General features: G+C 46.7%; 1 protein-coding gene across 1 annotated transcript in view; it reads right to left on the reverse strand.

The window, feature by feature from the left end:
* PNPLA7 (patatin like domain 7, lysophospholipase) overlaps positions 1–23,571 on the reverse strand; it is a 127,527-nt gene that overhangs the window by 41,034 nt on the left and 62,922 nt on the right. The window contains exons 21-26 of the mRNA XM_077787845.1: positions 21,189–21,249; positions 18,563–18,712; positions 8,597–8,660; positions 7,966–8,134; positions 6,704–6,886; positions 5,374–5,492 (exon numbers count right to left, since the gene is read on the reverse strand). Coding sequence (XP_077643971.1) covers positions 5,374–5,492; positions 6,704–6,886; positions 7,966–8,134; positions 8,597–8,660; positions 18,563–18,712; positions 21,189–21,249 — 746 coding nt within the window. The remainder of the gene's footprint in view (positions 1–5,373; positions 5,493–6,703; positions 6,887–7,965; positions 8,135–8,596; positions 8,661–18,562; positions 18,713–21,188; positions 21,250–23,571) is intronic.

Raw genomic sequence — 23,571 nt, forward strand, 5'->3', positions numbered from 1 at the left:
CAAAGCACCTGCACCATAAAACCTCAGAGTGTCCCCAGGAGGTTCTGTTGTTGCCCAAGACTGAACCCCAGGGATTCATAACCACGATGCAGAAAAAGGAGCTGCAGCCTGGGAAGGGAGCTGTTAGCACCATGGAAGCAAACTGTCCATGTCAAGGACAACACTTTGTTATTTCCACCTCAAATCTCAGCTTTTTATTCCTCAGATGTTGCATCACATGCTGTAAGTTGGGCTGTGAGGTGTCAATTCTATCCCTGCACCACCAGCCAGCCCCCTCCACCCCTTGGAGCCAAACCTCTGTACTAACCCAGGGCCATCACCTAAAACCCTCAGATATTTTCCGTGCAGTCTTCCCTGTTTTCTCTTCCTGTGCTTCTCTCTGCCTTTGTGGACCATGGAGCTAAAGATGACATTGCACAAGGGATCTCAGCTCTTCACCACAGCAGCAGGGCTGGAAAACAGACCTTCCCATGCTGCCACTTGACCTTGGGAGAACTAAACACAGCCCCAAAAGGCAGAGGTGCTATTTCTACCCTCCTTGCCTTGCAGCACATTTCTCAGTCATTCCCGCTGTTGCATTACCACGTTACACTGATGAGAATTTAAATGTTCATTAATTCTGTCAGCTTGTCAATTTTTCCTTAACGAATTCAAGCAAGGGAAAGAACAGTGGCTTCGTGATTCCTCTCAGGAAAAAATTTAGAATTTCACAGGAGACAAGAAAGAAATTTTTACTATCTGCAGTGAGCCTCTTTGCCAAACTCCAGACCTGCACCATGCAGTGCAGAAGTGAAAGTTTCTGAGTTAAAATGGCAAAATCCAATTAAGGAGGAGGCATTAAGCATCTAAGTAACAGGGTAAGCACCAAACCCTGTCTGTTACCAATTACTATGAAAAAAGAACAGAATTAAGAAGCAGCTGCTCTCAGCCAGGATGGGATGAAAAGGGTTTTGCTTTAAGGCTCCTCTCCGTGTTAGAGTAACAAACCAAACAGAAAAACAAATCAAGTCCCAAAACCTACCGGTGTCTTTATTAATCATTTCTGACTCCACACATGAGCATACTGCAGACTCAGCTTCTGTATCCTGACAGCTTGGCCAACACTTAATTGCTGGGTGTGTAATTAAAATGCTGTGTCACCAGCCATGGAGCAGCAGCACCACGTCCCTGTGCCTGCTGAAGGCAGCCAGCAGCTCCCCAGACAATCTGAGAAGGAATATCAGATCTCACATCACAGCACTTACTTGCCTTAAAGTGTTTTACATGGGTAGGTCAGGTCGTCAATCCCAAGCTCAACTCCTCTTTTAGCAGGATGGAGCGGGGGAAGCACCACAGGGTTTGTTCCCAAGCAAGAGCTCCTCACCTCCCAGCCACACTTGCAGGTTAAAAGCACCAACAGTCAGAAAAGGAACATGATCTTCTCAAGATCTCAAAATCTGTTGCAAGTTTTTCCTTATGGTGTGTTGAGAGCTTTGCATCATTTCTTTTTCCGCCTTTATTGCTCAGGAACACAAAGAGGCAGAACCCTCCCAAGTAAAGCTGCCACACTGGGCTCAGCCTCCAAGCAGAAGTTCCTGGAGATGCATGTGAGCATCCACCATGTCCCCAGGTGGCTCTAGGCACATCCCACCTGCTCCTTGCTTGACCCACTGTACAGGACAGTGTGACCTGTGCATCCCTTCCAGGCACTGAATGCAGCTCTGCCCATCCTGCCTGTGCCAGGACTTTGTCCCAGTGCAGACACAGGACAAACAAATTCCTTGTGCCTTCCTGAACAACAGATCAGTGTCTGGTGGCAGAGACAGAAGGCAGGATTGACAAGCAACTCAAAGTTGCCAGGGTGAGCTGGAGCTGCAGCCAAACATCATAGCCACAGCAAATCCTCCACAGTTTATTCTCCCTGCAATCCCAGAGTCAAACCCAGAGTGCAGAGAGCCAGTGTGATCTCCTGAGAGCAGAACAATTGAGATCTGCCTCTCAGGAACTCTCCCAGCCTCTTCATCCCTGGGTAAAGCCATTGAAGAGGAAGATAAAGCCAGGCTTTAAGGAGCTCAGCAGCAGCCCATGAGTTTTTCCATCTCTGAGAGCTTGGAGTGTGAGCACGCTGCACGTGGCACAGGCTGCAGCAGCACAAACAGACACAGGAGACAACAGGAGCATCCATCAGACACAGAGATCCCATAATAAAAAGGGCAGAATTTGCTTCTCCTACTTTTATCCTCCCTTTCCAGAGGGCCAGAGATGGAAACAAAGGAAAGGCAGAAAGGACAAGTTGCTGAAACAAGGCAACTGCCCAAAATGAAATAGTCTGAGCCACATCTGTGGAGTCAGCAAGAAAACTGTGTGCAAAAAAACCCAGCTACTTGACACATCAAGGGCTGAGGTGAGATAATAAGTTTGAGGAGAAAACTAAAGAGAAAAAAGAGAAATGAAAAGATGCCCTGATGAAATATCTATGAATATCCTTTGACAGCAGCTCCTCAGGAGAGGCTGAAATGCTCAGGGTGGGATTGCTGGGGTGCCTGTGCAGGGACAGGAGTAAAGATCCTTGTGGGTCCCTTCCAGCCCAGGATACTCCATGATTCTGAACAGCTCAACCCATTCTTCTTCCTAAGCATTGTGATTCCCAGATAGCTCTGTAATAATTATTTACTCCCTAGAAATTTTAGTTTTCAAACAGCTTTGCTAAGACAACCATAGCAAACCAAAGAAGGGGTGGGCTGTATGTGGGAGGGCTAAAGGTCAGGACAATTATTTATGGAAAGTTTATGCCTTTGTTGCAGGGCTTGATGTGTCATTATTCTTGGAACTACATCTCAAAGGTATTATTTTCCTAAACACAAATCTCCTTTCCTTCGTCACACTCCACAATGTTTCTAACTAAAATTAAGTTAGCATTTAACAAAAGCAAAACACTGTAATTTTAGAACCATATCACTTCAAGTTGTTTTATTTTTATGCTCATAGGAGAAAGAAAACCTTTAGTTCCTATGAGCCTTTTGTCATGACAAACCACAATGATAATTACTAGGAAGCTGCTCTTGCTAAAACCTCCCAATCCGGCTGTCACTGGGAAGCCAGACAAACAATCCCAAAATAACAACTAAATAATTGATATTACTGGAGTCACAGAACACAATACCTTGAACAAATACCGACCAGCCAGCCCCTGTCACTGTCACCTCTCCCTGGCTGTGTGACCTGCATGATTCCTGCTCTGAGAGCAAGGTGGGAGGATACTCATGTGATTGTTATCCAAAGGCCATCAACACTCTGTGCAAAGACATTCTTAGTCTGACTGTGCTTTAGCCACAGGATGATTTTAAATACCTAATCTAATTTCTTCAGTAGTGTTAGCAGAAATGGGCAATCTAAGAATTTATTTTGCCCTCCCAAAGGCAGAGGTTCAGAGTAATTCTGAGCCTTTACATGGTTCAGAGCAATTTTGTCTTTTCCCCAGTCGTAATTATATTCTCACTTTGAAAAATCTTTATCTAACCACAATTTAGATGATTATTTAATGACTAAAAGAGCATTCTGTATCTTTCCAGGAAAAACACAGTACTCACACCATCCCTGTGCCAGCCTGGAACCCCTGAACAAGCACTTCAGTCTGTGGCATAGGAAGTGTTTCAGAGAAGGAAAAAATATCCCATTTATCCACTCTGCCCTTAATCTTCTTCAAGTCCACCCCATTCAGGGATGCAGAAATGAGCAGAGTGATGGCTAATGGCCCATGGCTTGTTGCTGAATGGGTGATGAGCATCCAGAGACCCCAAAGCCAACACAGCAGCAGAGCAGCTTTGCAGAGAGGGACAACACAGGACCAACACGGTGACCCTGCTCCTCCTTACCTCAGATCCTGCACACCCGCAGGTGGGAGCTTGCAAATTAAGTAGTAAAATTAAAAAAGAAAAAAAAAAAAAAAAAAAAAAAAAAAAAAGAAAAAAAAAGAGAAAACCCAATTTGGCAAAAATTACAGCAGTGTTACAGAAGGAAGGAAGGGAACGAGCAAAATGTGCTGCCAGCAGTACAGGAGTGCACATATTTAGCATGACACAGGCTCTGGTAGAGGCAGAGATATCAGCTGGGAACAATAACAAACCACAAATTCTCTGTATCAGTGGATGAGAAGCCTCCCGAGATACTCAGATAAAAGAGAAGCTCCCCTCTGCTGTTCTGCTTTGTGTCTCCACAGGACAGAGCTTGTCTCAGAAATGAAATCCTGAAACCAGCCCAGGTGAGGAGCTGTGAAAGGGAGCAGGATCAAAGCACCTGTGAGACACTCGAGGAACCAGCTCTGGCTGCCTCAGCAGCAGTGACTGCTCAGGAGGAGCTGGCACAAAGGAGCTCCAGCTTTCCTGCAGTGATGGCTCCCCTGAAGCACACGCTGGCCCAATGACAAAAATGTGATATTTCTGTGCACTTAAACAGACAGACTGCGTGCAAATTAGGGGGTTTATTTTTCTGAGAGCTGTATTTCAAAGCACTCCTTTAAAGCAGTGCTTCAAGAACACGGCAATGGAGACAACGAAGGCAGCGCTCGCTTGAGACAAAGGGCAACTCAATTCTGTCTCAACAGAAAACTCTCCCAAGTAAAAAGGGATTCCAAAGAAAAATGCCAGCAGTAATTTATTTCTGAAGTTCACTTTAGATGGATGGGGTTTCAGATGGAATTCTAAGAGAGTGCTCAGCACACACCTCGTCCTTGTGTCTGCGAAAACGCACCCTTCCTGTAAGGTAAGGCTGCCAAAGTGTATGGGTACCTGGGGGTTTGGAGGATTATAAAGATGAGAACATTCTCCATTAGAGGACATAATTCCTCTTACTGCTCAAACTTTGAAGAACTCTGAAATACTGTAAGCCATTTTCTAATATAAGAATCCATAAGGGGAAAAAAAATCCTAAGTGTAGGTCAACAGAAAGAAACGTCATCTTTTGTGCCCTGGTCACCTCCTGGTATTAAACCATTATGAGAGGCCTCAAGAGGTCACAAACACTCATGTTCCTTCTGCGGAAATTCTGCACGAATCCCCACAGCAGGCTAAGTTTGTGTAATTCCTCAGTGTCTCCAAACGTAATTCCTCAGCATCCCCCAAATGCTGCCTGCAGAGCAGCGCTGTTTTCCCAGGATCTCTGTTATCCTGAGGGATCTGTCCTAGCCCAGGGACAGCTCTCAGACGTGGTGGATGAACCAGCACAGAATCCTAGAGAGGTCTGGGTTGGGAGGGACCTTAGAACCCAACATGTCCCAATCCCTGCCATGGGCAGGGTCTCCTTGCCCAGGCCAGGCTGCCCAGAGCCCCGTGCAGCCCCATGCAGCCCCGTGCAGCCCCATGCAGCCCTGCCAGGCTGCCCAGGACCATGCCCTACCTGGCCCCGCCGCCGCCCAGCACCAGCGCGATGGCGTTGCCCGTCAGGACCCGGGCCAGGCGGGAGAAGTCGGAGTGACGGTCCGGAGCCTTCTGGAACACACGTTCATACATCTCCACCTGCAGAGGAGAGCCAGGCACGGTCACTGCACGGCCAGGAGAGCCAACAGCAACCTGCCAAAAGATGCTGCAAAGATGAGGACACTGGAGCTGCTGTCTTGTGAGGGAATGCTGAGGGAACTGGAGCTGCTCAGCCTGGAGAAGACAAGGCTGAGAAAGGACCTCACCCCTGTGTGTCCCTGGGTGCAGGGACCAGGCTCTGCTCTGTGGGGCCCAGCAATGGCACCAGAGGAACAAGCAGGAACTGAAGCCCAGGAGTTCCACCTGGACAAGGAGGAAGAATTTCTTTCCTGTCCAGTGACCAAGCACAGGACAGAGACCAGAGAGGCTCTGAAATCTCCCTCACTAGAGATGCTCCAAGCCTGTCTGGACATAATCCTCATGACTGCTCCAGGGGACCCTGTTGAGCAGGGAGGTGGGACTGGAGGAGCTCCAGTGGTCCTTTCCAGCCTGAAGCTATCAGTGACTCTGTGTTAGAGCTGTTCTTCAAAGGAACAGAGGGTGGTGAACCACCCAAATGGTTCTAGTGGCCAGTAGCTTCTCTTGAGTCTTTCAAAGCTGCTGGGAGTGGTACAGAATTTCCTTTAGAGCTCTTTCTCTTCCTTGACAAGGATCTGAAAGTCTTGGAAAGAATCCCAGACTGCCTCTGCCCCAGGTTTAGCACAGATTTTGGGAAGCACTAGGATGCTCCCAACAAAAAGGACTCTGCTATGGCCTGTACATACCTTTCATTGGGACTCTGAGCTCTTTCAAGATATCAAAAAGCCAAGTCTGCATCCATAAAGAAAACCTGTCCCCCTTATTTCTGTTCCCTAAATCCAGTTGAGGGCAACCAGATTTAAAGAGTGTGGTCTCATTTCAGTGGAAGTCTTCTAAAAAAGATCCTTTGTTAATAATAGAATATTTTTTTTCTTTACAGGTCTCCAAAAACAGTTTTAACAATTATGGTGATGATAGCTTAAATTATAATGAGAGACAGAAAGAGATTGCTGACTATGGCAGGCCAAGACTTCATAATTATCTATTTACCTTTGAAAAAAGATTACCTTGATTGGGCTTTGCAAAATTCAGAGGATTTGCAGAATGCATTGTTAAATCTGTGTGTGTAAGAATATGGTGGATTGTCATTACCCCAGATCCCCTTTGTCACACAGATTACAGATGAAGTGAGAGACAGCAAGGGACCAGCCACCAAAGCAGGAATCTCTTACCAGCTTGGGCAGACTCCTTTTGGAGAAGACTCTGCGTGGGCAGTGGATGTGGAGGTGAGCAGAACACCAGCTCCTCATGTTGAGCCACTCCACAGTGCGGGACGGGAGGGGCCCATCCTCCTTGTGGAGCAGGATCAGCTGCTTCTGGGCTCTCACCGCCGTGTTCTCCAGCATCCTCTCCAGCTGCAGCAGCCATGGACACCCAAGGAAAGGGGAGTGAGTCCTGCCTGCTCCAGTCTCAGGGTGAAATACATCCACACACACCCCACACCCCTATTCCCACCTGAATCCAACTCTGCACAGTCACAGCCCCCAGACACGATTGATTTGGACAACACTGTTAACTCTGGGCTAACTCAGCACACAGAAGCCTAAAATCAGCCAAGGATTTAAACATGAATGTTTTTGACTTAAGCCAGGCCATTAGGAGCACAGCACAGGCAGGAGCTGCTCCTGCAATGTGAGATGCTGCCCGAGTCAGACTCGAGGCACAAATATTCAGTGTTTTTTTCTTTCCCTTCCCATCAGTCTACTTTGTTTTTCCTCCTTGCATTTCTGATTTTGATTTTTTTGTTGTTGTTGTTCTAGGTAACTGCTGGCAGCTTGTTCTGCCTGTGCTTCCTGCCTCCCACATCCATGCAGGAAGAGCCCACACAATGGGACAAACACGAAAGCTGCACATGGGACCAGCCCAAGCTCTTTGCAGGTCACACTCAGCACCTCACCATCCAAAAAAAACCCCACCTGTGATTCCTTTTTAAAATTCCTTGAAGAATTTTCGTCTGGTCACAAGACTTTGGTAATAAAATATAAAATCATAAAAATAGATAGCAAGGGTAAAAAATTACAGCTTAAGATCTGTAATAAAATACAATAAATAATTCATACACTGCGATTTAGATCTACTTTTTCCTAAGCACACACCATGAATTTCATCGAGGCAGAAAAGAATTCCTCCCTCTGTGTGGAAGCCCAAAGAAATTCTGGGCAGAAACACAACACTTCAAAGCAATTTTTGATTTACCATTGGCCAAAATGACTCTTTAGAGGAAAAGAACTTTGCTGGAAGTACTCCTACATAGAACTTGCCAACTCAGAGGATTCTCATACAATTCTTTTGTTATTCCTAAGGGGCATTTCTCAGGAATATTTCATTATTTATGCCTCACTGGGTGTTAAACCCAGGAAAATACACAAGTGTGAAGCAAGCTGCTTTGAGCTGGGCTGTTCCCAGTGCCAAGGGGAAGGAGCAGCTCCCACACCTCTCCCACAGAGGGCTCCTGGTCTCCCAGCCCCACGATGAGGATGCAGTCGGCCTGGCGGATGCAGCGCTGGGTCCAGGGGGTCAGGGTGCTGTCAGCCTGGTACAGCACAATCCTGTGGATGTCCTCCTGCTGGCCCAGCCAGCTGGTCAGTCTGTACTCGTGGATGCTGGGGACAGACAAGGAAAACAGAGAATTCAACTGGTGTTAAGTCACAGCTCCCAGAAGAAGAGATTGGAATCTTACACTGCGAAACACTGGCATTTCCTGCTCAGCCAGGATCTGCTCCCAGCTCCAAGCTCCTGCTAGCTCTGGATTTACACCATTAGACAAATACCAAGGCAGAAGGATACAGTGATGCCTCACTTCAGTAATGCTTCCACAGCATCCCTAAGCATGAACACGCTCAGAGAAATTCAGCTTTTTCAATTTCACAAGTGAGAAATTAACTGTGGGAAAAACCCACCCACACCTGCACCAAATACTCCTGAAACATGATTGTCTCCAATACCTGGAGCAGAAGGCCCAATGTATGTTAGAAGACAGGGTTTTGCTCCCAAACTCTCTGTGTGTTTATAAGAAAAGCCCAGTGTCTCTCTGCATTTCCCTGAGCAGTGATGAGGGCAGGTACCTGTCGAGAGCAGCAGAGCCCAGGCGCTGTTTGATGTTGTCACTGGTGAGCAGCAGGGCAGGACCTGGGGGAACAAGGAATTTCACCTGTGAACACCTCAATTTGAGCTCCTGGAGAAAACTGTCCAGAGGTGCTGTGTCTGTTCCATCCCTGGAAGTGTCCAGGACCAGGCTGGATGGGGCTTGCAGCAACCTGGGACAGTGGAAGGTGTCCAAGCCCATGGCAGGGGATGGAATGGGATGGGTTTAAAGGTCTCTTCCAACCCAAACCATTCTCTGATTCCAAGAATTCAAATCCAAGAATTTGTTTTGAAGGTAATGATGGATCAGTGCATTAATCAGAGTTGGCACAAAGTCTTCACAAAAATGTTCACATTTTTCTAGGAATACATCTTCCAATGCTCCCTATTCCCAGAGCTCTGTTATTGTATTAATCACAACCTGCAAGCTCTGTTATCCCATTCCTCAGGGTCACGTAGGATCACAGAACCATGGAATGCTTTGACTTGGAAGGGACCTTAAAGCTCATCCCATTCCATGGGCAGGACACCTTCCACAGGACCAGGCTGCTCCAAGCTCTGCAGCCTGGCTCTGGTGACAGCTCCTCTTGCAGCTGCATCTTCACCAACTCAGCACTCAAAATATCACAGCCACAGGAAGGCCAGGATCCTGTTTCTAAAGAAAAGGCTGTTCCCCTGACCTTCCAAAATACAGAACTTGCTCATCCTGCATTGAACCAACTCCCCAGGTGAATCCTCTAGCTCTCTGCAGCATTACTACTCCTTATTCAACATGCCAACAGGAAACCCAAAAACATTCCCAAATCTGTAGGGCACAGTCAGAGCCCACTACAGACACATCTGGCAATCACCTCAGATCTGAGCTGAATTTTGGTGCACACAAAGCTTCTTGCAGGCACTTTAGTTTAATTTTCTTATTAGCAATTCTAGTGCAGCAGCAATTTGTGCTGTATGTGATAGAAGTTGCAGAGTAGCTGCAGATAAATTAAAAAAATGCAAAGAAAAGAAAACTTAAGGGAATAACTGCACACCTAGAGAAAATATTACCTGTCTCTTACTGAGAAATTCACATTTACAAAACATGACAGAGCAGTCACTTTTAATTCATGTTTTCATTGTGCAATCCCTCATTGTTTCATTAATAACAGAACTGAAATTTATGTTCTAAATAACAAAACATTTCATTACGTGACAAGTCTCAAAGCAAGGTTATAATGTGTTCAGTAAAAACCAAGGAACTGTGAACAACCAGCATGGGCAAAGGTCAAAATATCACACCTCTGTGCTCAAAATGCAAAACCCCCAGGGACAGATCTGGAATTGGCCATCCTGACCTCTAGGGCCAACTCATCTCTCCGGTCTCAGGTTACAAATGCAAGATGTGGCTTAGGGTGTGATTTCAATTCCCATCTGCCAGAGCTGGGGCAGTTCTCCTCTGTTCATGGGACACTTTTCTTTATCTCTCCCACAGCCAATCCTCCCTCCAGGAGATCTCTGCTGTTCATGGGCCATTAATTATTAATTATCTTCTGTTCACGGCCACTGAGTGTCCCTGCATGGCTGAGAAAATTCCAGCATTCCATGGGGAGAGGCTCTGCCAGGGGAGGAGCCAAGCATTCCTACCTGGATCTAATCTGACCTGGGAACAGCACAGCAGCCTTTGCCCCCTGAATTCCCAGAGGAGCAGCTTTCTTCCCCCTGCATTCCCAGAGGAGCAGCTTTCTTCCCCCTGCATTCCCAGAGGAGCAGCTTTCTTCCCCCTGCATTCCCAGAGGAGCAGCTTCCTTCCCCCCTGCATTCCCAGAGGAGCAGCTTTCTTCCCCCTGCATTCCCAGAGGAGCCCAGGCCCATCTCCCCCAGCCCTGGAGCTCCAGAGGAAACTCCCCCCTTGTGCAGGATCCTGCTCCAGCAGAAGCACAGCTGGCACTGCAGGAGGGCTGAGCCCCCCTGGGATGGGGCTGAGCCACTCCCTGACCCACAGGGGACAGGGCTGCTCTGACTCTGGCAGGGGTTTGTTTTGTTGCTTTGTATTATTGCATTTTTATTTACATTTTTCTAGTAAAGAACTGTTATCCCTACTCCCATATCTTTGCCTGAGATCCTTTTAATTTCAAAATTATAACAATTTGGAGGGAGAGGGTTCACATTTTCCATTTCAAGGGAGGCTCCTGCCTTCCTTAGCAGGCACCTATCTTTTCCAACCAGGACATCCCCCCTCAGTGCTCAAGTCCTGCTGCAAAGGCTTCGCTCTGCTTTAATTGACTTTACTCTTCGATTTGCAGAAGTTCCCAGATGCCGTTTTCCATCTTGTACTTTCCAATACCCAAATAACATTTGCTTTTTGCTGCACTGATTCTCAAGGAAGAGCAAACAAAATGGACAAAAATATCCCATAAGCAGAGACCACAGGATAGAGCTGGTGAGAAAGCAGAGAGAAGAGGATGATTCAAGAATAGAATTTGACTTCCCCATCCTCCAATAAAAGTTCTTGAAGTTGGTTCCTATGAAAGCAACAAGTTCCAAGCAGAGGGAATGAGCAGCATTCCCAGAGCAGATCTGGGCTTAGCCTGCCCTTCCCTCCTTGAGCCATCCCACAGCAGGGAACAGCCCCAGTGCTGGGGGAAGGGGTTATCACCATATCTTTAACACTGGCAGATTCTTTTATCTGACTCACTGTTCACCTGGTGTCCATTAGTCTTGGTATAGCTTTGAAATGGCACAATGGGATAAGAGAGGTCTCCCAGAGGGAATACTGATGGCACTGCACAGAACAGAACTGCAAGGGACAGAGTGCAGGGCAATTCTGCAAGCATTCAGCAGCAGAGTGATCATCAATGTTCATTAACAGGTCACAGTTCCCAGTTAAATAGAAAAGACAGGTGGATTAAAATTGTATTCCAGGACATGTGGCTTACAAAGCTTTCTGGCAGTGGTGGAAGCTTAGTAGGCAAAGACAAACAGCCGGGAATGCCAAGTGAGTTGAGGAATGCAATAAAAATGCTAAGTAAGAGAGACAACACCAAGGAACAGCATGGGCACCTCTGCCTGTTACCCCCCTGCCCTGGGCACTGAGATCCAGCAGCATCAGTCCCCGGTGATGCTCTGGGGCCCAGGCTCCAGGGGGACACCACTAAACCCAGGGGACACCATCAAATCCTGTGGCCTGCAGCCAGAACAGCTTTCATCCAAGGGGAGAGGCAGAATTTGTAGGGCTGGGGTGCATCTTTGCGCTCCTTCAGCCAGAGAGAAGCCCAGAACGAGCCTTGGAGAGACTTACAGATCATATCCAGACCTCACTTGTGGTGTGGGAAAGTAGAAGTTCACAGAACAGGACAAAACAAGGGTGCCCAGACAGACCCTGGCTATGCCAGCTCAGGAGGAGCCTGCCCAGCGCCCCATCCCTCCACGTGCCAGGGACACGGGACAAAGATTCCCAGACCTTCACTCATCCCCAGCACGGAACACAGTGATGCTTCCAACAAAACCAACTTGTTTTGTCTCAGAAATATCAACCATCTGCTCTGCACTCCCAGTTTCTAGCAGGCTCCCAATTAATCAGCCATTAAAACCCCTCCATTAATGTGACCAAAAACACCAACATATGTGAGCTCAGAAAACAGAACCAACAGAAGAGTTATCTCAACTTAACTGCTGCAAGCAACCAAGTAATGAAAAAATATCATTCCCATCCTAGAGGTTCAAGGCCAGGTTGGACAGGGCTTGGAGCAAGCTGGGATAGTGGAAGGTGTCCCTGCCCATGGCAGGGGTGGGGTGAGATGGGCTTTAAGGTCCTTCCAACCTAAACCATTCCATGATTCTGTGATGATTCAAATCCACAGTCCTCAAACAGCCACACCTGCAGGCAGGAGTGACCAGCCCAATATGTCAGTGAATCCTTAAAGGGCTTTGTCACAGTCACACACCTCTAACCACCCTCTCTCCAAAGCTGGCATCAGCCTCATGGGCAGCTTCCAGCTGGAGCTGGCATCAGGGACACATCCCTGCACTCCTCAGTGTTCTATCAATAGGATCAGAACAGCTCAAAGTGAAGAACAGGAGAGGTGATGTGAGGTAACATAAAATATTCCTCCAAGCCCTGTGTGTGCCTCTGACAGCAGCCAGCAGCAGATTGCTGGGGAGGAGTATCAGAGCAAGAAACACTGAGTGCCATTCCCTGAGTCTCCAGCTATCCACAGCTTTCTCAACCTTTTGGATTTCTCAAGCCTGAGGTGGTGACTTTCAGAAGCCTGAGGGATTCTTCTGTCAGCCAAGAGCTCACAGGAGTTCTTAAGTTCAGGTTTTCTGTGCTTCAGCTGAGAGAACTGCAGGCAGTGGCCTCACCCCAGGCCCAGGGATTGTGGTTGCTCGGAAAACCTCCTGGAGCATCTAAAGCTGTACTCCAGGGCCATCTGTTTTTCAGTACAAAACTAAGAATTCCATGAAACAGAAGGAAAAGGAAGGAAAAGCTGGCAAATACCAGAGGTCTGGTTCATTTTCTCTACTAACAAACAAAGGCATTGAAAAGAAGTGTTGCAGCGAAACTTCCAATCTCCTGTCTCAGAGAGGGGAAAAAAAAACATCACACAGGACATAAAACCTCCCTTTCTTGCCAGTGAGCAAGAGACTCACTTTGGTCATTTTTTTTCCACAAAACACCAAGACATGAAGAAGCAGGAACACAGGTGTCCTAGTTCTAAGTCTAATAAAACATGGTCCAAAAGTTGCCTTGAGAAATGAGTGGCCCAGAGGGCAGAGAGTGATTTCTGAGGCTCAGAAATGGTTTCAAATCCACCTCACCTGAAAAATACACCCACATAAAAAAACAAGACCAGTACAATACACACTGTGGAAAAAATTCAGCAGAACAAATTTACTTGCTCAGACTCCATTAAAAGAAAATGTACTTTTGGCCTAATAGAAGTCTACAAAATTATGTGGCGAAGTCACATAACTGATAAATGAGTTGGATGTCAGAGGATCTTGCTCAGTAAAAAAATACTAAGTGGTGCCAGGGTTCAGGCACCACAGTGAGCATTTCAAATTTAAATCTAATCTGTGTGTAAAGACAGACAGAACTGTAATTAAAAACTCCAATAAATTATTAGCAAAGATTTTTCAGTGAGCTGTCCAATACATTATACATTTTTAGAACTGAAAAGAAGGAAAATTTAAAGGGCAGAAAGGAATGAGGGAGACACATATGTTGGATTTGAATCCCTCCCTACTTCAGTTTGAAATTCTATGAGATCAGAGGGCTCCCACATAGAACCAGAATTTGCACAGCCATGTGGTATCTTTTAGCTGGTCTCAGTAAAGGAACAAAAAAATAGTCGGGCAAATACTTTTGAAAAATCTGAATATTGCAGAACTTCTTATCAAAAGATGCTCTCAGCTCTACCAGGATTAAGAGGAAAGAATTAATAATAAAAATAGACATCATGAACACTGACCAGCATTCATCAGCATGATGAATTGCACAGCAGAAAAACCTGCCCCCCTTCCTGGCACTCCAGTTCAAAGCTGGAAAATTCTGCTCCTGCTTTCTGGAAGCTGGATATTGCACAGCCTCCTTTCTTGGGGACCCAGAGCCCCAGATGCAGAGGAAGGGCTGTCACACTGGAGCCTGCACACAGCCAGGGGACAGCAGGGCTGCAGCCCCAGGGTCACTGTGCCCTGCAGGACCTGGGGGTCACTGTGCCCTGCAGGACCTGGGGGTCACTGTGCCCTGCAGGACCTTCTGCTCTGCTCACAGAGCTCAGAGCATTTTTAGTCTAGCTCTGTCTCAAGATGAAGGCAGGTCCAGCTGCTGCTGCCAGGTCCCAAATAAACCTTTCATCCCCCACTTGTGACAGCAGCAGAGCTGCCCCAGCCCTGCCCAGCACAGGGAGGAGCTGGAGCTGCTGCAGAGACCCAGAGCAGGGCCAGGGGGATCAGAGGGATGGAGCAGCTCTGCTGGGAGGGAAGGCTGGCACAGCTGGGGTTGTTCACCTGGGGAGGAGAAGTTTGGGGTGACCTCAGTGGCCTTGCAGAGACTGAAGGCAGAGGAAAGATGGAGAGAGACTGTGCAAGGGCCTGGAGGGGCAGGACATAGGGAATGGCTCCCAGTGCCAGAGGGCAGGGATGGATGGGATATTGGGAATTGGGAATTGCTCTCTGTGAGGGTGGGCAGGCCCTGGCACAGGTGCCCAGAGCAGCTGTGGCTGCCCCTGGATCCCTGGCAGTGCCCAAGGCCAGGTTGGACAGGGCTGGGAGCAGCCTGGGACAGTGGGAGGTGTCCCTGCCATGGCAGGGGTGGCATGGATGGGCTTTGAGGTCCTTTCCAACCCAGACCATTCTGTGATTGGAAGCTCCATGGAAGCACAAACATCCCTTAGCATTTAACTGGGACACAATCCCACTGTCTGGAAACAATATGTGAATTATCATAAATCACAGAAACACCAAATGTCAAAAGAACCAGAACAAATGGGCTCGGGAGAGCTGTAGGTGGTCCCACACAGGTGCTCCCTATATGCAGAATGCACCCCTATTGGAGAGCAGGCTGCTCACCTGAGCTGCTCCCATTACAAATTAAAACATTAAAAAAAAAAAAAAAAAGGAAATTTGAAAAAAAAAATTAATTAAACCTACAAAAAAGAATTATGCAATGAAACCACTAAGTCCTGTCTCATTACAGGCAAAAGTGGAAGGAAGGAATATTCTGAGGGGAAAGAATATTCTGAGTACTTTTCCAGTTTTTGTGGACAGTAAATATTCACTATCAAACTGAGATTTTCTAGTTGGCATTACTTTTAATAATACAGAAGTAGCTAAAAATTACCAAGACAAGCCCCAAAATCGTGTTGAATAAATTCACCTGCAACCAGCTCCAACTCCAAGCACTGCCCATTGCCTTGTCATTGCCAATTCCAGGAAAAGGAAAACCACTTCTTAAGTGTTATCTTGTATTACAACCCAGCCTGCATTCCCACCAGGACTGGGGTCAGCCTGCATCCTGAGGCTACGCTCCTTCCCAGCAGCAGGTGATTCTTGCAATGGTCTCAGTGTTCCTCCCTGCATCCTCCTCATTCCTTCTATCCTCATCTCCAACCTGCAGCAGGAGAATTCAAGGCATCACTGCAATATCCAGCTAAGCTCATATTAACAGGAAGGGGAAGGAATTTTCTGCAATAAATATATTAAGTTGCAGAAGAAAACTAAAACCAGCTGTTCTCCCCACACATTAAGGCTGCACTCCACTGCTCTGGAACATATTTGAAGCCCAGAGCAATGAAATTATACAGATCAAACATTAAATATGGATTAAATGTTAAGTCAAGTATTGTAATCAGATGCTGCCATTTAACTTACAATTACAAAAAAGGGTGGTTCAAGGGAAAAAAACCCCCAACAACAACAAAAAAGTGGATAGGAGAAAATCTTCAAAGCCATTTTCCAAACTGAGGTTCATTTCAGAGAAGATTTTCTATTAAACCTTGTCAAGCATATTAGTAGCTCTCACTTCCATAAAGGAAAATCTGATCCCAGCTCACATCCAAACCCCAGGTGAGCCCATCTGGGAGCTCAGGGGAGGGCTCAGGTGGCAGCAGCTGCTCAGTAAGGCCCCAGTGCAAACCTTTCCACATGGAATCATGGAATGGTTTGTGCTGGAAAAGACCTTAAAACTCATTTCATTCCATCCCTACCATGGGCAGGGACACCTCCCACTGTCCCAGGCTGCTCCAAGCCCTGTCCAGCCTGGCCCAGGGATCCAGGGGCAGCCACAGCTGCTTTCGGCAACAGTTCCCCTCACGCCAAATGTGCAGGTGAATAAGAAAACAACTTAAAAAAAAATCAAAATTTTACTCCACGACTCAGTTCATTTTCTGTTGCAGGAAGTCAGAAGAAAAAAAAATAATAAAAAAAAATCATTTCAAAACCCATCCCCTTCCCTGAAAGCCAAGCAGCACCTGCACTTTGTGAAGAACACCCAAACACCCCCAGCCAGAGGGCAGAGGAGGAAACACAAAAGCTACAAGTTTAAAAAAAAAAAAAAAAAAAAAAAAAAAAAAAAAAAAAGGAAAAAAGACCACATTGCTTCTGCTAAATAAAGGCAGCAAACCTGCAGGCTGCCCACAGAGGTTCTGCAGTGCCCGGGCCGGGCGCGGGGCCTGGTGCGAGGCCCGGAGCTCCCGTGCCAGCGGCGTCTGGGACCAGACGTCTCCTGTGTTTGCCCACAACACTTTCCTCTTCCCACTGCAGCCAGCTGCTCCCTTTTGGCAACAACTTCAGGTGCCAAGGGTGTACAGAACCATCTCGAGCTGCCAAGCACAGCACAGGCGTCAGCGCAGGGGGAGAAAGGGAAAAGGGTGAAGGAGGAAAGGCTGTGACCTCCCCAAACCCCCCTTGGGCACCTGCCTGCTGCTCTCAGCCCAAAGGGGTGTTTTGATTCTGAACAGTCCATCTACCTACTTAAGTTTCTGTTTATTTTATTTACAGGCTCTTAGTGTTGTCACACATCAAAACAAGCTGGCAGTGATCCCTAAGGAGTCCCCATTAGCAATACAGCTCCATTATGGATGTAACATTTTTCTGCCATCTCCAAAATAAGAGGATTCTTCAAACACCCACAAATTAGTTCTCACTGTAACAAGTCTCCACCATAAGTTGCACATAAATTCAGACTTCAGAAGGTTAAAGAGCTCAAGCACCACTGGCTTTTTCCTCTGCCTATTCACCCAGAAGATTTTTAAGCACAAAAAGGAATGTCAGCTCCAGACACTAAAAGTCACAAAGAAAATTACCAATAAATGTAAGTGGTTACACCTCAAGCATCACATAACCTGTACTTTTAAATAAGCCAAGAGAGAGCAGGACTAATAATTTCTCAAAGGACTATAGGAGATTCACTCAAGAGACCTGTAAGACCATTTGAGGATGAAAAGAGGATGTCAGGAAATGTCAAACACCACTAATGAACACAGAATTAATTCTGAATTAAATATATGAGTTTTGTGAGGAAGCACAAGCAACTTCACCCATGGATAAAGCAATTAATGACTCAACCATGAGCTGAACACATGGTTTTGTGGGCATGAGACAGACAAACAACCTGGCAGCAAACGGGACAATGATTTCAGACTAAACTTTGGATTTCCAGGGCCAATCTGGATCTCCTCCATGAGCTTCTTCCACCAAGTCTTATCCCTGCCACTCATGTACAACCACAATGCAAGAAAACTGCTAGGAAACCCTTTGCTGGACGAAGCTTTTCAGCTGAGGAGGCCTGGAACAATCTCACCCATGAGCTGGACAGAACCAGACTCTCAGGTGCCATGGGAACGTGCCCTGGTGTGAGATGTATCTCCTGGAGTGACTGTCGGGAGCTGAGAGCAGCCAAGACAAGGGCCAGAGAGGCTGGTGAGTATTTCCAAGTCATTAAGATAAAAAAGTTATCCACTATAACTAAATGCACATCAAGGATGGGAATAGAGAAGAAAGAAGCATGGAAAAGGCTGATCCTGACCACTGCTGCAGAATGACAGAATGGTTTGTGTTGGAAATTACTTTAAAGATTACCTGTCCATGGACACCTTTCACATGTCCCAGGTTGCTCCATCCTGGCCTTGGACACTTCCAGGGATGGGGCAGTTCCAGTTCCTCTGGTCAACCTGTACCAGGGCCTCCTCACCCTCACAAGAATTTCTCCCTAATGTGACCTAATCCTGCCCCGAGTTTATAACTGTCCTGTGGGGACCTGGCCATATAAAAAATCCCTCTCCCTCCTTTTTTATAAGGTCACAGGATTCTCTCCAAAACCTCCTCCCCAGCCCCGTGACCAAGTCCCAGGTACTGCTACCCCCTAACACAGCATGGACCCTGCTGTGCCAGGTGCCAGTAGCTGGCCATGCCACTCCAAGATGACCAGCAGGGTTTGTTTGCTGTGGTGCCACCACGGGAACACTCACCCACAGCACTGAGGGCGTGCTTGAGCTCCAGGGTGAAGGCTGTCAGCGGCACCTCCTCGGACACCGGCATGATGGCCACCGTGGAGAGGTTGCTGGCAGGATTCCCGGCATCCCACTTGCTGCTGGAGCTGTGCAGTCCAAGAGGATGACCTGTTCACAGAGAAAACACCTGCCATCAGCCAGCCAGGCTGCAAAAAACCTTCAGGCAGGAGGAAAAGTGCCATTGTGTCACCGAGCTGCTCAATGTCAGAGAAATGTAGCACAAACCTCCACAGCATGCGAGAGCAGAGTTCCCACATATTTCATTTTAAGAGGATGAAGATCAGTTTCTATCATTTTTGGTTGCTGGTACAGCATACGTGGGTTGAAGTTAGGGCAACATTAAAAATAAGCCAGGAATATGTTAAATGAAACATGGATCTACCTGACCCAGGAAGACAAAGATAAAAAGGCACTTAAAATCCCTTTTCCACAACTTTGGAACTGATTCCACAAGAGGAATTAGCTTAACTAACAAAACTCCCAAGCCTGTTGTCAATATTAAAATACTCCAAAACTTAACAGTCCTTTTCTTATGCTATACCTAAGCATGGAAGGAAAAAGCTGTTTTCAACAAAGCTCCTATAGAAAATGTGCATCTCTACCTGTTTTCCCTTCTGTGCAAGATGCAGAGGCTTTACAGATATGGGCTTAATATATGGAACCTCTGAAGTAGCTGCAAAGTACCTGGGAACTATCTCTAATATAATTTGGTAAGTAAGAGCAGAGGAAAAGCAGTTTTTGAGAGAAATCTGCAATGCATGTGAGGAAGATCAAGATCTTCTCAGACAGCTTAGAGGTGGTAAAGGTCAACGTTCTACAAACTGTTCTTGTTCTGATACTCTTTTTTTCTCTTTAGCTGAGCCTTCTCAGAAAATCTCACTCTGCTGCCAATGCCCGTCAACTCAGCTCTGAGAACACAAAAAATTTTTGAATTTAAGTTGGGATTTCACATCCTGCTTATCTCATTTCACCCAGCAAAGGCCTAAGATGAATTCTTGAGCTGGGCATGTGGAATACCTGACATCCCCTGTGCAAACCCATTTAAAGGCTCAATGCCAGAGTGATAGACCACGCAGGACACAAAGAAATATCTGATAAACTTTTTTAAAAAATATATTAATCATTTCAAATCTTCTAAAACAGCTCTGCACAGAACATTAAATAGCTTTTCCCCCGCTTTCTAGTGATCTTCAAGAAGATATCTGTAGGTTTAAACAGATCTGTAGGTTACACATCACAGCTCAATCCCTTCATCTCCACAGGCCCTTCCGTCCTCAGAACTTCAATGATTCTCTGTGATTCTCTGTTTGAACTCCTGTTACTCTCACTAATTTTCCTCCCACTAATTTTCCCCCATTTTGCCCTGTATCCCTGGCAGTGCAGGCTCTGCCCTGGCCCACAGAGGCATTTCAGCAGGCACAGAAGTTTAAGTACAATTATCACCAGGCATTTGTGCACAAGTGCTTGTGCCCAGAAAGCTGAGAAGGTGTAGAAAGAGCAGATCTCCTTCCCCAGACTGCTCTGAAACAGGAAAGTGGGTGACCTTCATTTTCAGTCTCCTTGGAATTTGGCAAAACCAGCAACTGAAGGAATTAAAACCCCCTGACCAAATGAAACCCAAACAATCCTCAGCATCAAAGAGCCCCATGACACCCTCAGCATTTAACAGGTATCTGCTTTTAAATGCTGTCCAAGGAAATTGGGAAAATTCCCTCCTACTCCCTTCAGTCAAGAAAGAGACTTTGTGTTGGTGCTGCCATAAACACAAAGCCTCAGAACCAACCCATGGCAGGCCATTTCCTCCCAGACAATTCATTAAAATACTGCAAATCCAGGCATTTTAAATCAGTCTGTGCTGCTGCTGCTCAGCACGGTGCTCTGATTCCAGCCCATTACAGCTGCTATTTCCAATGCTCCCTTTAATTGCTCTTGCAAGAAATTCCAGGGAAATTTCACTGCACACAGGCAGCAACACTTCTGGATCTCAATTGCAAATCATTCCATTCCCACACCCAGTTGGCCATACTCTGCCAAAACCATCATGTGTACACAGATATAATGAAATCACCATCCACGTGCACCTACTGCTGTAACAGACCACAGAATCCCAGCCTGGTTTGGGCTGGAAAGGACTTAAAGCCCACCCAGTGCCACTCCTGCCATGGCAGGGACACCTCCCACTGTCCCAGGCTGCTCCCAGCCCTGTCCAGCCTGGCCTCGGGCACTGCCAGGGATCCAGGGGCAGCCACAGCTGCTCTGGGCACCTGTGCCAGGGCCTGCCCACCCTGCCAGGTTACAATTCCCAATTCTCAATATCCCATCCATCCCTGCCCTCTGGCAGTGAGAGCCATTCCCTGTGTCCTGTCCCTCCATCCCCTGTCCCCAGTCCCTCTCCAGCTCTCCTGGAGCCCCTTCAGGCCCTGGAAGGGCTCTGAGCTCTCCCTGGAGCCTTCTCTTCTCCAGGCTGACATTTAGCAATGAATTTCCTTTCCAAGTATGCAGTGCCTGTTTCAAATTGAAGGATGCAAGTGTAGCTCCAAGGAAGCCCCAGCATCAAGGGGAATAGTCCAGGAATGAGCCTCACCTCCCTGCTGCAGACTGCCAAGGATCTTCTCACCCAGCAAGTGAATAAGTCTCGTCACAACCTGGGAGAGAAAGAGAAAGAAAAGAAACATTCAGGCAGAATGTACTGAAAGTACAGCATCCACATGGAGACTTCCAGACTTTTTTAAGATGTTCCCTCAAGTTGAGCCACACAGAGTCAAGGGTTTGCAGCTGTAGCTTCTCTCCTGGCTGTAATGTGTGGTGATTGGTCATTTGTCATGGTTTCTCCTACCTTGTTTTACTTTAATTTGGAAAAACAAGAAAACAAAACAACCCTGAAACAGGCAGAATTTAACTGGCTTTGGGAAAAAAAAAATATTTGGAGAAACATGTCGAATTGCATTTTCAGCTCTCCTCATTTCTCTCTGCAGTGCACCTACCCTTCTAGGTACTCTCACTGCTCAGTGGGTGCTGCACCTTTTGTAGGTGCTAAAGGCTCAAAAAGGTCCAAGTCTGTGCTCAAACAGACCCTTCCCCAATCCTGGTGAATGGTTTACAGCAGCCAATTTAGAATATTTGGGGGAAAAAAGGGAGGGATAAATACACCACCCCAAACACCTGCAGAATCAAAACAAACTACCTAAGAAATTGCTTTCCCCCTCAAATCATGTTTGCCTGGTAATTCATGTTTGAAGGCACAGATGTGCTCCCAGCTGTTTTTCCAGCAGGACTCACATAAATATAAACTAATATTCCAAAAGCCAAATGTATCTCCAAAGTGACAAGCCTCTCTCCAACACAACCAATCAATAACTCCTGACAAGTGGGGTAGCAGAAGAGTAATCCTTGCAATATCAAGAAGTGACAGACATGGAAAATGCAGCATTTATTCTAAAATATCTACACCAAAAGATGTTTTACCAAATAAGGAAAAGAGTTATTTAAATGCATTAAGGATTAATAGAGCAATCATTAAATATTCTCCCCTGAATAATTCCAGGTCAAAATAGCTCAGGGGGACATGAAAAAACCCCAAAACAACTGCCACAACAAAAGTTCTCTAAGTTTAACAAGCAAAACGAGCAGCAGCCAGGTGACCTGGGATTCTGGGTAAACACACCCTGCTCCCACAAGAACAGGCACTTTGGGATGCAGCTTTCACATAAAGGGCCACGTAGGCATCAAGACAGGTCAGGATGCCCACTTTAGTAATTTCTACATCCTGCCTTAAAAACAAAATCGAAGGCAGCAAGTTCCCCTGCGCTGTGAAAAGCTGTGTATAAAGCACTGATGTATTTTATGTCCTCTATGGGAAAAGGGGGAAGAGCAAACAGAAGCTTCCAGCACAAGGGTGACTTGTAGTGAAGCACAGAAGTTACCTAGATTTTTTTCAGGGCTTTCATGGCATGGTTTGGGATGGGAAAAGCCTTTAAAGCCCACCCAGTTCAACCCTTGCACAGAGCAGGGACACCTTTCACTATCCCAGGGTGCTCCAAGCTCCGTCCAACCTGGCCTTGGACACTTCCAGGGATAGCCAACAGCTTCTCTGGGCACCCTGTGCCAGTTCTGCCCCATAGCCATGACTGCAAGTGGGTGAAGATGCCACATCAACACCTCAACATCTCCTCAGTGACCAGGACAAAGCCCTTGGAAGTGCCTCTTCCTTGCCCCAAGAGCAGGCACAGTGTCCATGCCCACTGCCACCCCTGTGGGGAGGACAGCAGGAAAGCTCCCAGCCTCCTGCCTTATTCTGGAATCTCAGGATCTAAAATGCTTCCCTTTGTCCAAAATACAACAGAACCTGATGATCACCCAACCACACAACTCAACACCACCAAGCTCTGAGGCTCTGGGACTCCCCAGAGGTGCCACATGTGGCTACAGAAAACTGCCCCAGCCACAGGGAGAATTCAGAGAAACAGGGAATTCTTCACAAAAACAGAGACTGATGGCCCTTGCTAAAGGATATAATCTGCCCCCAGAGCACATTTGCTATACCCAGCTCACAGGCTTCACCTAAACCTGCAGCAGCACAGCAGGACTTTCCTTCTGCAGTTTTGGGAGGTGCCATGAACATCTTACACTTCTGAAGCACTTAAGCATCAGAATTTTAATTACTTACTAAAACCATCTCCTGTATTTATAACTTTTTCTGCTTTACAGGCAGCTAAGGAGAGCTCCAGCTAAGTTACAAAATATGTCCAAGGTTAATGATGGATCTAAGAATAGAACCTATTGGTCTCATTTTCCAGTTGGCTGCTCCTATTACCGGGAAATATTATTTGTCTTGTTTGCTGGAGCAAACCTTACAGCCTTGGTATGTATAGATAGGGAAAATTATTTCCCTGGTGACTTTGTACAACAAGCAAAGCTGCTCCCCAGAACGGGATGAGTCACTCTGTCGCAGTCATGGCAACGTCCAA

This window comes from Lonchura striata, chromosome 22, assembly GCF_046129695.1.
Source record: "Lonchura striata isolate bLonStr1 chromosome 22, bLonStr1.mat, whole genome shotgun sequence".
Lineage (NCBI taxonomy): Eukaryota > Metazoa > Chordata > Aves > Passeriformes > Estrildidae > Lonchura > Lonchura striata.